The 14,916-nt window shown below is 41.4% G+C and overlaps 1 protein-coding gene across 1 annotated transcript; it reads left to right on the forward strand.

Moving 5' to 3' along the window:
- The first annotated feature begins 355 nt into the window (after positions 1–355).
- LOC133642799 (cytochrome P450 2K1-like) lies at positions 356–14,116 on the forward strand. Its single transcript, XM_062037189.1, has 9 exons — positions 356–573; positions 646–808; positions 8,223–8,372; positions 8,439–8,599; positions 12,675–12,854; positions 12,933–13,074; positions 13,174–13,358; positions 13,432–13,573; positions 13,647–14,116. The coding sequence occupies exons 1-9, from the start codon at positions 376–378 to the stop codon at positions 13,832–13,834; spliced, it is 1,509 nt and encodes a 502-aa protein (XP_061893173.1). The 5' UTR covers positions 356–375; the 3' UTR covers positions 13,835–14,116.
- Positions 14,117–14,916: the final 800 nt, after the last annotated feature.

Raw genomic sequence — 14,916 nt, forward strand, 5'->3', positions numbered from 1 at the left:
GACTGGAGTTAACAAGTAAGGAAAGACAGTGAAACCAAAATGATTATGCAAGGTGTCATGTTAAATTATTAACATAACCTTAAGTTACTAGGTTTACACTTCCCTATAAATGTTAAATAAAATAGCCCCGCAATCGAAGTGTAAAAGTTGGGTATATTTTAAAATGAACTTTTTGCCAGAAAGTAGTGAAATCAAACATTGCATTTTTGTCATTAGAAGATAGTGATCACCTTACATGCCTCTGTGAACTTTCTATTTTGTTGGCAAGGCTGTGTCAACACGCCCACTGGAGTGTGATTGGAGGGACATCTTTTATAGAGAGCCACTGAGCGTGTGCAGCAAGTGTGTTTGTGAAGGTGCGTGCCCTGACACAGCATGTTTGAAGAGCTCCTGCAGGCTCCTGCTTTGGCCTCCTGGTTGGGGCTTCTTGCAGGCTTGCTGGCCGTCTATCTTTTGTACTCCAGTTGGACTTTCCAAGATGAACAGAAGCGTCTTCCTGGGCCCAGACGTCTTCCTTTGATTGGTAACCTGCATCAGTTGGATCTCAAGTGGCTTGATAAGTCCCTATTTGACGTGAGTCATTCTTGTTTTTCATACTGATGTTTAAGTGCACGTGTTGCATGGACCTAACCCTGATTTGTTTAGCTGTCTAAAAAGTACGGACCGGTGTTTACCGTCTACTTGGGACTCAAGAAGGTGGTGGTCCTGGCTGGAAGCAAGACAGTCAGACAGGCTCTCATCAACCATGCTGAGGAGTTTGGGGAGAGAGAAATCACCCCTTTATTCCACGATTTCACCAAAGGGCACGGTAAATATTTCCCATGTCTCTAGGGGTCTTGAAAACATGCTAAGTCACCAACTAAGGCTTCACGTTCACACTGCAGTGTCGGATTTCGAAATGGGATTTTTTTCGTGTCAAATCTGATCTCTGCATGTAATTGTTCACGTAACAAAAAAATAATTGATTCCTAATGCATGCAGTCATGACATCATGACGTCACAGTGTTTACAGAAGTAAACATGGCTTCAATTCTAGTAAAGTTAAAGTACCACTGATAGTCACACACACACTAGGTGTGGTGAAATTACCCTCTGCATTTGACCCATCCCCTTGTTCCACCCCCTGGGAGGTGAGGTGAGGGGAGCAGTGAGCAGCAGCTGTGGCCGCGCTCGGGAATCATTTTGGTGATTTCACCCCCCAGTTCCAACCCTTGATGCTGAGTGCCAAGCAGGGAGGTAATGGGTCCCATTTTTATAGTCTTTGAACTCACGACCTACCGATCTCAGGGCGGACACTCTAACCACAAGGCCACTGAGCAGGTCTCTAGGTCTCAGTCGTGGCGCTTTTGTGGCAATTTCGATGATTTTGTGCAATCAAATTAGTCAACATTTTCTGAACCGAAATATTGCACGTAAAATATTAAGCGTGTGGACGAGCAGGAGTTGTGAAACATTGACATTAATTCTCCAAACATATTATGTTTTCTGCTCAGATGTCAACTATTTGTTTTGCAACCATCAATTTTGGCGAAGACACTTATCGCTATTTGTTGACATATTGGTCCTTCGATAACATACCCGATTTATATTGATGTGTATTTCTGGTCTTGCCATCCTCGTACGGACAGAAGGATGACACGGCAGTGCGGCTGGATCAAAACAGACGTCGGAGACGCTTTACTGAACCAAAAGTTGCTTTATTACAAGCGAGCGTCATTGTACAGGACTGCAGTACCTGGAGGAGGTCAGGTTTTACTAAACCAAAAGTTGCTTTAATACAAGCGAGCGTCATTGTACATGACTGCAGTACCTGGAGGAGGTCAGGTTTTACTGAACCAAAAGTTGTTTTATTACAAGCGAGTGTCATTGTACATGACTGCAGTACCTGGAGGAGGTCAGGTTTTACTGAACCAAAAAATGCTTCATTACAAGCGAGCGTCTTTGTACATGACTGCAGTACCTGGAGGAGGTCAGGTTTTACTGAACCAAAAGTTGCTTTATTACAAGCGAGTGTCATTGTACATGACTGCAGTACCTGGAGGAGGTCAGGTTTTACTGAACCAAAAGTTGCTTTATTACAAGCGAGCGTCATTGTACAGGACTGCAGTACCTGGAGGAGGTCAGGTTTTACTGAACCAAAAGTTGCTTTATTAATAATAATAATACCTGGGATTTATATAGTGCTTTTCTAAGTACCCAAAGTCGCTTTACATGTTAAAAAACCCATCATTCATACACACCTGGTGGTGGTAAGCTACTTTCGTAGCTACAGCTGCCCTGGGGTAGACTGACGGAAGCATGGCTGCCAATTTGCGCCTACGGCCCCTCCGACCACCACCTATCATTCATTCAACATTCATTCACCGGTGTGAGCGGCACCGGGGGCAAGGGTGAAGTGTCCTGCCCAAGGACACAACGGCATGGTAAGAGGCGGGGAGCGAACCTGCAACCCTCAGGTTTCTGACACGGGCGCTCTACCCACTACGCCATACCGCCCCATTACAAGCGAGTGTCATTGTACAGGACTGCAGTACCTGGAGGAGGTCAGGTTTTACTGAACCAAAAGTTGCTTTATTACAAGCGAGTGTCATTGTACAGGACTGCAGTACCTGGAGGAGGTCAGGTCAAGAAAATGGGTCTCTCAAGAAAATGTGTCTCTCCTAACTTGGAGAAGCCAAACCATCAGTTTTATAGTCCTCCTTCTGGTCTCACATGGGGGAAAAAATAGGAATTGACCTGCAGTGTGAACAAAGCCTAATAATGTAAGTTGCTAGTAGGGATGCAATAAATAACAGGTTTTACTATTAACCGTGATTAGAAATGTCACAGTTATTTAGTTCGTGTTTTTCAGCCCTTCTCAGACTTTATTCTGGTGCGTTATTTTCGGCACACCCTGCACGGAACAAAAACAAAGTTACACCGGCCGTGCACGTGTTTATACGCACCTATCGAGAGACATCGTAAAAATGGTGGCAGGACAAAGCAAAAAAAAATATAAATAAATAAATAAATAAAAGCTGAAGTCAGCAGTGTGGGAACATTTCGGGTATTTAAAAAATAACCCGAGAGTCATTGAAGATGATGGCTCATCCATTTGCTAAACCTGGCAAAAGAAAGTTGGGGCTAAAAGGTCAAATACATTTAGTATATAATCATACATCCATAGAATACATTTATTAACAATAAATAAACTCTTTAGTTTATTAGCCACATAAGTAACATTTTCCCCTGGGGATCAATAAATGTAATCTTTTATTATTAATACCAATATTAATGAGTTGATATATTGTTGATAATACTTTTAGTTTAGATGTATTTCTTTTTACTGTTATTATAATTGTAGTATTGGAGTACTGTTATTTCAAACAGTAATAACACTTTAAAATCTCAAAGGAATGTCTTTGTGATTTTATTGTGAGTGTGAAATTAATCAATGCATAATAATCTGTGATTATTACCTAGACCAGGGGTCGGCAACCCGCGGCTCTTTAGCGCCGCCTTAGTGGCTCTGTGGAGCTTTTACAAAAATGTATGAAAAATGGAAAAAGATGAGGGGAAAAAAATATATTTCTTGTTTTAATATGGTTTCTGTAGGAGGACAAACATGACATAAACCTCCCTAATTGTTATAAAGCACACTGTTTATATTAAACATGCTTCACTGATTCGAGTATTTGGCGAGCGCCGTTTTGTCCTACTAATTTTGGCGGTCCTTGAACTCACCGTAGTTTGTTTACATGTATAACTTTCTCTGACTTTCTAGGTCGTGTTTTATGCCACTTCTTTTTCTGTCTCATTTTGTCCACCAGACTTTTAACGTTGTGCATGAATGCACAAAGGTGAGTTTTGTTGATGTTTTTGACTTGTGTGAAGTGCTAATCAGACATATTTGGTCACTGCATGACTGCAAGCTAATCGATGCTAACATGCTATTTAGGCTAGCTATATGTACATATTGCATCATTATGCCTCATCTGTAGGTATATTTGAGGTCATTTAGTTTCCTTTAAGTCATCTTAATTCAATGTTTATCTCATGACACACTATCTGTATGTAATATGGCTTTTAATTTTTTGCGGCTCCAGACAGATTTGTTTTTGTATTTTTGGTCCAATATGGCTCTTTCAACATTTTGGGTTGCCGACCCCTGACCTATACTATTATCGTACAGTGAGAATCCGTGATTGTTGCATTGCTAGTTGCTAGTAGCAATTTCTTATGACACAAAGTGCGATACTTACGTAAGTCTGTCCCACTGGAGGTTAAAGGTTGATGCATAACAAAGATAAGTCAGACACACAAAGCAAATTTAGCTGCACGGACTGGATGCCTAGATCAAACACCTGGCTAATTAGCAGGCCTTTTTTACTTTTGAAAAAATAGTTTTAGGGACATGCACGAAAAACATCGCATTTGCTTGTTAATGGCAGAATTCAGGATAACTACCTAACAAAGATGAACAGAAGTCGACCGGTGGTCAGCAACCCGCGGCTCTCGAGCCTCATGCAGGTCTTTAGTGCCACCCTCGTGACTCCCTGCCCTTCTATGTAGAAATAGGACAGAGAGATGTGGCAGGACACATACATTGCGACAAAACTGCTCTAGACAGTCCCACCAGGCGATGGTGCCAATTCAATTCATGCCAAGTTGTGGCCGCGCAACTTTGTCCAAAGCCCGCAATAATCAAACAAAAAATACCGCTATAGATTGCTCTCAAAAGTTCACAAATATTATTTATTTCTGGAGGTAAATGTTTTGGAACATGAATAAATGTTTAAAGGCCTACTGAAATGAATTTTTTAAATTTAAACGGGAATAGCAGATCCATTCTATGTGTCATACTTGATCATTTCGCGATATTGCCATATTTTTGCTGAAAGGATTTAGTATAGAACAACAACGCTAAAGATCGCAACTTTTGGTATCTGATAAAAACAACCCTTGCCCCTACCGGAAGTAGCGTGACGTCACAAGACAAAGTATTCCTCACAATTCCGCTTTGTTTACAATGGAGCAAGAGAGATTCGGACCGAGAAAGCGACGATTACCCCACTAATTTGAGCGAAGATGAAAGATTCGTGGATGAAGAACTTTGGAGTGAAGGACTACAGTGTAGTGCGGGGTGTATCTTTTTTCGCTCTGACCGTAACTTAGGTACAAGCTGGCTCACTGGATTCCACACTCTCTCCTTTTTCTATTGTGGATCACGGATTTGTATTTTAAACCACCTCAGATACTATATTCTCTTGAAAATGAGAGTCGAGAACGCGAAATGGACATTCACAGTGACTGAACATGTAAATACACGGTTAATAATGTTCAGCTTTGCGAAGCTAAAAAAATAGAAGCTAACTTAGCTACATAGCTAACGTGATAGCAGGCTCAAATGCAGATAGAAACAAAATTTAAAAAAACCCTGACTGGAAGGATAGACAGAAGATCAACAATACTATTAAAACATGAACATGTAAAAACACAGTTAATAATTTTCAGCTTGGCGAAGCTAAAAAAATAGAAGCTAACTTAGCTACGGAGCCAACGTGATAGCATCAGTCTCAAATGCAGATAGAAACTAAATAAAAAAAAAACCTGACTGGAAGGATAGACAGAAGATCAACAATACAATTAAACCATGAACATGTAAATACACGGTTAATTATTTTCAGCTTGGCGAAGCTAAAAAAATAGAAGCTAACTTAGATGCGGCGGGCGTTGTACGCTTTTGACGACACCCCGGCCGCCATCAGAGTCGGCAAGAAACATGTATTTCCCCAAAGTTACGTACGTGACATGCACATATCGACACGCACGTACGGGCAAGCGATCAAATGTTTGGAAGCCAAAGCTGTACTCACCGTAGTGCGTCTGCTATCCTGCTCAAAACAACACAACCTCCTGGTGTTGGTGTTGCTGTAGTCCGCCGCTCCACCGATCGCACCTACAACTTTCTTATTTGCAGTCTCCATTGTCCATTAAACAAATTGCAAAATATTCACCAACACAGACGTCCAGAATACTGTGGAATTTTGTCGAAGAAAACAGAGGTATTTGAATTGGGTCCAAACACTTCCCTTGACCTCGTGAGGTCACGCGCATACGTCATCATACCGCGACGTTTTCAAGCGGAAGTTTCCCGGGAAATTTCAAATTGCACTTTATAAGTTAACCCGGCCGTATTGGCATGTGTTGCAATGTTAAAATTTCATCATTAATATATAAACTATCAGACTGCGTGGTCGGTAGTAGTGGGTTTCAGTAGGCCTTTAAGGTGGACAAACACTTTTCAAGTGTAAAACATACACAGAGAATGTCTGCAACTTGTGGATGACCGTGCAGACAACGACCAAGGAAGTCTTTGGGGCTATTTATTTCTATAGTTCTACTATTATTAAATGACAACAGTACAGTAATTTGACAATGACATATGGGGATGTGCTTTTTTTTGGCCATCTCGTGCCTACTTTTAAGTCTGTGGTGTAAAACGAGTAAAACATCAACACATACTATGGTTGAAATCCTGTGCCTTTTTAGATTAAGGGACACTGAAGACATTCATAACAAGTTCATAGAATCAAAAGTAGATTCAATGCTATTGAAAAAAGAATAATTCTAAAAAAGCTGCTGCTAATTCAGGCAATTTCGGTTGCAATAATCACAAAATCCTAGAGCACTGACTAGGCAACTAAAAGTGACAAATTGGCATCAACATTTTGAATAATACTATTACAAACTTTGTTTAAAGCAAAATGTAAACACTTATGGTTGATATAATATGATGTTATTGTTCTGTCTTTATATATTTTTTCAATTGGAATATATTTTTACAATATTTTATCTCATTGTAAAGAGAATTCCATAGTTTAACCCCCACCACTGATAAGCACATTTGTTTTAAAGTTGTCCTTGAATACTGATGTTGGAAATGACCTTTTCTTCTATGCTCTTCATTCTCAGAAGTGATGACAAATATTTTTTGTAAATTTGCTGGTAATGTTTTACTTTTAGCCTTAAACATGACACAGAATGTCTGTTACTTTACTAGCTCCTGTAATTTCAATAAACCCGAATTAATAAATATGTTATTGTGTTCTAAGTAATCTACTTTATGAATAATCCTTATAGCTCTTTTCTGTAGTTGATACAGAGAAAGTTGCGGTGCACAAGGAATACAATTTGAAACGTCATTATACAACTAGACATGCTGAGGAGTATGCAAAATACCAGGGAGATGAGAGAGTGAACCGGGTTGCAAATTTTAAAACCAGCCTACTGAGGCAACAAGATTTCGTCAAGAAAGCAAGCGAAAAGAGCGATGCAGCAGTCAAAGCTAGCTAAATGGTGAGTGAGATGGTTGCTAGGGCGGGAAAGCCATTCAAAGAAGGGGAATTCATTAAAAAGTGCATTTTAGATTTTTTTTAAGAAATCTTCTCTTGCGGCCCAGCCTCACCCAGTTTCTGCATCCAGTGGCACCCAGGTAAATTGAGTTTGAGACCCCTGGTTTAAATGCATTAAGCATGTTTATTTAAAAAAAACCCACAAGTAAATACATAGAAAAACAAAAAGTGCAATTATTTTCTTATAATACACATATATACACATTTCAATAAATGAATAGCTCCATGAAGTTTGACAAAGTAAAGAAAACAAAGTTAAATAGAATTGGCCAAAAGTGTGACTCTTAAATCAATTAGTAGTCCCAATTAGGTGGCACAAGATTATGGTGCAAAAAGTGAAGTTGTTCAGCGTTATTAACAACTTCTTTATTAAGGCATGATCGTAACAATCCACATTTTATATTATTAGTTATTTATTTATTTAATTATTTTTTTTATGTCCTGTCCAGCTTCTCAGGCAAATCATATAGTAGATGTAGATGCCCATATCGGCTGTTCAGATTTACTTTACAAAAGAGAAGTTTAGGATACTTCTCTTGTTGCCTTATTTGTATTTGACTTTATTAAATGTATTTATATTATCATTTGGTGCAGCCGGGCCGGAGCAGGAGGGGATAGACTAAGTACATTGTACAATAAGCAGCAACAATCAAATGTGAAGCCAAGCCTTATAGATATACAGATTTGCATGTTTCTAGGCAAGACTGTAGAGCACAACTGTTAGTGAGTCCTGGCCACACACCCAGAAAAGTACACTTGGTACAAAGGGATACCCAAGACAGAAAAATGTTTTCTCCCGTTAAAAACACACTTGTAATCTTCTTCCAGGCATAATATTCTCCAATGGTGATAGCTGGAAGGAATTGAGGCGCTTTACCTTAACAACTCTGAGAGATTTTGGGATGGGCAAGAGGCTCAGTGAGGAGAAAATCACTGAGGAGTGTCACTACCTCATTGAAGAGTTTGAAAAACATAAAGGTAACTTTTGTATTGATTTGTATTTGCTGTGGTCGATACAGTCATGCACTCTGTCTTTCCTCTCAGGCAAAGCCTTTGACACAACAACGATCATCAGCTATGCGGCTTCAAATATCATTTCGGCCATCATGTTCGGAGAGAGGTTTGACTTTAAAGATCCAGTCCTCCAGGATATGGTGAAAAATGACCAAGAAACCATCCGCCTGTCTGGATCAGCTTCCATCGTGGTACTCCATAAACCCGTTGTGTATTGATAGGGGCTAAAAAGATGAGACAGTTGCAATGCCTTTCCTTTTATGAACTTATACGTTTTAGAGACACTTTAGAGCACACTAATAGCTGTGTCTAAAAAGATGGACTTTATTTACATACATTTACATACACATTTTAGACTGCATTATAGTAAACATACTGGTAGGTGTAATTTCTTGCTGGACATTTCTGCCTGTCGCACCTCCTCCAGTGCCTGTGGGTCAGCTGCAGGTTCATCAGCTAGGAACCACCAACCACCTCAAGGTTTCACCCCTTCCACCCTTTCCATCCTGGAACATCTCCTGGTGGCACAGTAGTGACAGGGGACATTTCCCTGTCATTCCGTCTCTTTTTGGGTTAGGTGTTCTTTTCCTAGTACCTATCCTTTTTCCTCAGCTAGAGCCAAACGCTTATTTTTTCTGCCTCCTCTGCCATTGTTTTGCTGCCCTCTTCCCTCCAGTGCGTCCCTCAAGAGGTGTGTGGTTAACATTCCAATAAAGCGTCTGCATCCAACCTCAGCTGGGTAGATGGTTGTCTTCCAGCCAGCCTCTCCGCACTCGACGGCCAACCTGACGTCATTGGCCTACTTGCGCTCGAATGCAGCCTCAATACCTTCCTCCTGTTGAATCATCAATGTGATGAGGTGCATTGACTAAGTTGGTGGACCAAACAACAATGTCATAGCAAATGGTTATCACTATAGGGTACCAAAGTTGCCTGTCTAGGTCAACCCTCATGTCTCCCTCACGGAGAAAAGGGTCATGGTCTTTCCTTTGATATGGTGTATCTTCCTGTTCCCCAACTCCCATGACAAAGTGTGGTTCTCTATTGGTGTTGACTTCTTGGTTGTCTTTGCACACATCTCCAGCACATTGGCAAGTTTTCTCAGGATCTGGTCGTGGCACCATCTATAGCGTCTCTGAGAGAGTGCGGTCTTACGGCCTGACAGGATGAGCTGGAGGCTTGCGTTCGGGGTATTGCAGAGGTAACAGCATCCCTCATTCCCAAACCGCTGGTGGACGCTACAAGGACAAAAAGAGTGTGTCGTAGGTTTAGTGAATCAGTAATCTAAGTCTGTTACGGCTGATAACTCCCTCCCAGGTTGTACAGCTTCCATGGTGGCCCTGTAACACAGCCTTGATCTTATAGCACTCTTCCTCTATCCTTACCTCCCCTGATCCCTGTGCTGCTCTTCTTGCCTGGAGTCTGCTGACAATCTTCTGATGTTGCAGCTTAGCGACGGTTCGATCGACTTTAGTTTGTGCGTTCCACTTTCTTCCACAATGGAACCTTATTCATTGATCAGTGGGTTGTCTTAGCGCAAAAACCAGCCTGGTTTTCTCTTGCATGTACCAAACTTGATACACTGCAATAACAGTTACAATAGGGGCTGTTTCAGAGAGGCACCCTGGCAACCAACCACTTTCTGATGAATGATTTGACTTTTCTATCCATCTTACTTGCTGTGGATGAGGGGATGTCGCTCATTTTCAGCTGCCTTTTTTTGAGAATGAAGTGGTTGCACCATACCTTGTATTTCCCAAGTTGGCTTTAGTGGATCCTTGTCAGACTGTCTGTTAACTGCTCCATGGCAGTTCTCCCCATCTGTTTGTCAGACAGTTGGGCGGTGTACTGCCTCCTGACGTTTTTCGTTGGTTGTTCAGAGAAGAGAGTATCTGTTTTTTCCCCCAATGGCAAAAGTGTTGAAGTCGTCTCTGACCTACTATGTGTAGCTGATGCCACCCGGCAGTGAAGTCTTCATGGGTAAAGCACATCTGCAAGTCATTGAAGTAGGATCCAATCAAGGCCTTTGCAGGGGCACATGTGAAAAAAATCAAATGCATACTGTCATTGATCAGCTTGTCTGGTACTGATCCCCACGCATTGGCAATGTCAAGCCAGATGACGTTTCCGCTCAGCCTTCTGGATTTGGTCCCAGATGATTGTAGGGTGCTTGACACCCTTGCAATTGGTGTCAAAATAGTCATCACAGAGCAAAAGATCTTCCCTTGTGTGTTTAGCACGGCTTTGCTGAATTGGCTGATGTCTTTGGCATTTGATTCCTTGGGGATGAAGACTGCTACCGCTCTTTTCCACTCTGATGCAAAGAGGTGTTTCTTCCATGCTGTTCTCATTAGGTACCAAAACAGCTCTAGTACATTGGGACATATTTTGTTGAGGTATGGGATTCCATTGGAGACATGCAGGAGAGGACTTTGCCTTTTTAACTACTTGCCTGACTTTGCTAATGTTGTGGGGCATAGTTTAGAATTCTGCTGTTCGTGGGGCAGGCTGTTGAATATACCCTGGTGTTCATAAGGAGTTGTCCAGTCTACTGCGTTAGAAAATGTGGTTCCATTTGTTCTTTAATGACTTTGAGCTTCCCAAAATAATTTTCTTCCAACAGTTGTCTGGCATGCTTGAATGGTCTTTAAAGAAGATGGTTCGCTCCACTTCTGTTGGCTATGGTTGCTAATGAGTTTAGCTCTGTGAAGCCTGGCGAGCCTTTGCTGGATCTCCACCTATCCTGCTTTCAGACCTTCTCTCTCATTCCGTTGCCTTTTTCCAGTTTTTCGCAGTTATCAGCGCCTTTGTACAAGCTGAATAAAACTATATTTATCGTCTTCTCTTTTCTCTTTGGGCAGTCCTCTGTTTGAGAATAAATTCATATACCGGTATTAGATTTCCAAATAGGTTAATCTTGGTTTCAATGCCTCTGTGCAACAGTGCCTCCAGTGTCTCTCAGGTATATATCCAATTTGTGCCATGCCTCTATACCGATGGACTTTGCTCTTTTGATTTTGTTGTTTTTAGCTGGCTTCTTGATCTTTACTAGTGGCTCTGGTCTATGTATGGCATTGAGGACCGCATGTAGGAGTTCCTCCTTCCCCAGGGGGCAACCCTCATCTGTGCCCTTCGTGTGTTCAACAGTTTTCGACAAGGCTTTTGGTCCCTCTTGTTTAAATGGTTGCTGATTGCCTTTCTGAGGACACTTAGATTTCTTCTGGTGGATTCTTACCCCTCTAAACAGTTTTACCATCCGCAAGGACACTTTCAGAGGATCTTCTCCTCGTTGACTGGAGTTGTGGTGCAATCGCTATCTTTTTCATTGGGGTCGTTACTGTGTTTTCCACCCTGTTAGGCCCATCTTTCATCCCGCCTCTCAGAGAGCCTGCAGCTAGTTTTTATCTTGAATTCTTCTTCGTAACTTGTCACTCTTTTTAGGGACTTGTGGTTTGGGTAAATAGCCGCCCATTCCCAGTGCGTTCTTCGCCTGATGCCATCCAGTCTTTCCCTGCTGTTCTCCAGTCATCTCTGGATGCCAACTGCTCTGTTCACAGTAGCCACTGGGTTCCCAGAATTCAGTAAATGTTTAGGAAGGTGGAATTTCCTGCAGGGCATTTCTGCCTGTCATACCTTCTCCAGTGTCCATGGGTTAACTGCAGGGTCATCAGCCAAGAACCAGCAATCCTCAAAGTTTTGACCCTTTCATCCTGGAAAGTCTCCTGGTGCAATGAAAGGGAGTTCTCCTGGTACGCCCTTCAGCTGACAGAGGTTGGCTCCTGTTACTCTTTTTGAGATCAGGTATTCTTTTCCCAGAACTTTTCCTTTCTTTTCAGGCAGAGCCATAAGCTGCCCTTTTTCTGCCTCTTTCGCCAGTTCTTTCCCTCAAAAGACGTGTGGTCTTCATTGTTACAAAGCCTCTGCATTCACCCTTGTGTAAAATACAACTCTATTGTTTTGGAACCCACTGTAATATTTGCAATAAAATGTCCTTGTCACAATTATTGTTTGAGTTTAAAAGTGACAAAAATGTTGGGTTTTAGATAAGAGAAAATCTAAATACAACTTAACTTTTGTAGATTGTAACTTTTAGACTGTTTGCATGTTACAAAAGCAGCACATTTATTTATAAGTCACCTGAGTATAGTGGCTATGTACATCATAAATATCATATATTATATAATATTGATATTCGTATTGCCCAGGAATAATAATATTTACCAAAAATGCACTGAAGGGGATAATGTAAAGTTTGCTCCATTACAGATCTACAATGTGTTTCCATGGCTGGGTCCTTGGCTTAAAAACTGGAGGGATTTAATGAAGAACGTGGAGATCAACAAACAGCATTTATTGCAATTAATAAACAAACTAAGGGAGACTTTCAATCCTGACATATGTCGGTGCTTTGTCGATGCTTTCTATACACGTAAACAGAGTCTGGAGGTAAGACGTCATTGTGTTTACATTTTCAAGTCTCCTTAATGCAACCATGCGCATAAAAAATATGTTTTCTTTTGTTAGGAGTCTGATGCTCAAGGGGTGCACTACCATGATGAAAACCTGGTCTACAGTGTGATGAATTTGTTTGGCGCTGGAACGGACACAACATCAAACACTCTTCGCTGGAGTTTACTTTTAATGGCCAAGTACCCTCAAATACAAGGTGCAAACCATAATAATAATGCAATTTACATTACTAACAGTGGTTGCATGAGAGAGTAGTGGTAGAGTGGCATTACTATCAGTGGTCTATTTCCTGCAGATCGGGTCCAGGAGGAGCTTAGTAGGGTGGTGGGAGACCGTCAGATCACAATGGAGGACAGGAGGAACCTGCCTTACATCGATGCTGTCATCCACGAGACGCAGAGGTTCGCCAACATTGTCCCCACGTCCATCACTCACAGCACCAGCAGAGACGTCACCTTCCAGGGATACTTCATTGAAAAGGTCAGCTGCTGCTCCGTGAATAAAGGATCCCAATCAAGTTAAAAAATAATGATTTGTCACTTGGTGCACCAAGGGGACCACTGTGCTCCCTCTGCTGACATCTGTCCTCTATGATGAGAGTGAGTGGGAGACACCAAACACCTTCAACCCTTCCCACTTCCTGGACGAGGAGGGTAAATTCATCAGGAGGGATGCTTTCTTGCCCTTCTCTGCAGGTACAACCTCTCTTTCTGTCTTTTATTAAGCTACAGTATTTGTTTTTTAGATTCACAAATACTGTCTTTGCAGGCCGCAGGGCTTGTCTTGGGGAAGGTCTGGCTCGGATGGAGCTCTTCCTCTTCTTCACACACATCCTGCAGCGCTTTCGATTCACCCCTGCGCCCGGGATGTCGGAGGACCAGCTGGATTTGACCCCATTGGTGGGCTTTACCCTCAGTCCTCTACCACACCAGTTGTGTGCTGTGAGTTGCCACTGAGAAGGAGTTGTTTAGATAAAAGTAAAAGGAGTGTCTCATACCTTTCCATTCAGTCTATCAATTTAAGAATAATGATGAACATTATTAACATTATAATTTTATAAAATATCAAAGCACTGCAAATAATGACCACAATGTGACATTTGAAACACTTTGAAATGGTCGACTTACTTATACTTACTTTATATTAGTGTTTGTGATTATGTTAAAGTGGTCCAAAACCAAATACATTAAGTTTTCTTATTTTGTGGATTCTATCTTGAATAAATAAGATCATGCAAATTTAGATTGTCCTGATGGGCAGCACGGTGGAACAGGGGTTACAATAAGAAGGTCCTGGGTTTGATCCCTAGGCTCCCACCTCCAAAGACATGCACCCGGGGATAGGTTGATTGGCAACAATAAACTGACCCGAGTGTGTGAGTGTGAATGTTGTCTGTCTATCTGTGTTGGACCTGCGATGAGGTGGCGACTTGTCCAGGGTGTACCCCGCCTTCCAACCGATTGCAGCTGGGATAGGCTCCAGCCAAACCCCGCGACCCTGTCACTTTCTCCTAATAATACAATTATTAATAATCTGTTAAAGTCAAACAAAATAAAGCATAGTGCAATAATTCAACAAAAATTCCAACACCTGTGGCCATCATTTTGTGTTTGTTATTTATTGTTTTGAAAAGGATTTAAGTAACTTTGTTATTTAAAAATACAATATATATACACTACCGTTCAAAAGTTTGGGGTCACCCAAACAATTTTGTGGAATAGCCTTCATTTCTAAGAACAAGAATAGACTGTCGAGTTTCAGATGAAAGTTCTCTTTTTCTGGCCATTTTGAGCGTTTAATTGACCCCACAAATGTGATGCTCCAGAAACTCAATCTGCTCAAAGGAAGGTCAGTTTTGTAGCTTCTGTAACGAGCTAAACTGTTTTCAGATGTGTGAACATGATTGCACAAGGGTTTTCTAATCATCAATTAGCCTTCTGAGCCAATGAGCAAACACATTGTACCATTAGAACACTGGAGTGATAGTTGCTGGAAATGGGCCTCTATACACCTATGTAGATATTGCACCAAAAACCAG

This window comes from Entelurus aequoreus, linkage group LG25 (assembly GCF_033978785.1).
Source record: "Entelurus aequoreus isolate RoL-2023_Sb linkage group LG25, RoL_Eaeq_v1.1, whole genome shotgun sequence".
Taxonomy (NCBI): Eukaryota; Metazoa; Chordata; class Actinopteri; order Syngnathiformes; family Syngnathidae; genus Entelurus; species Entelurus aequoreus.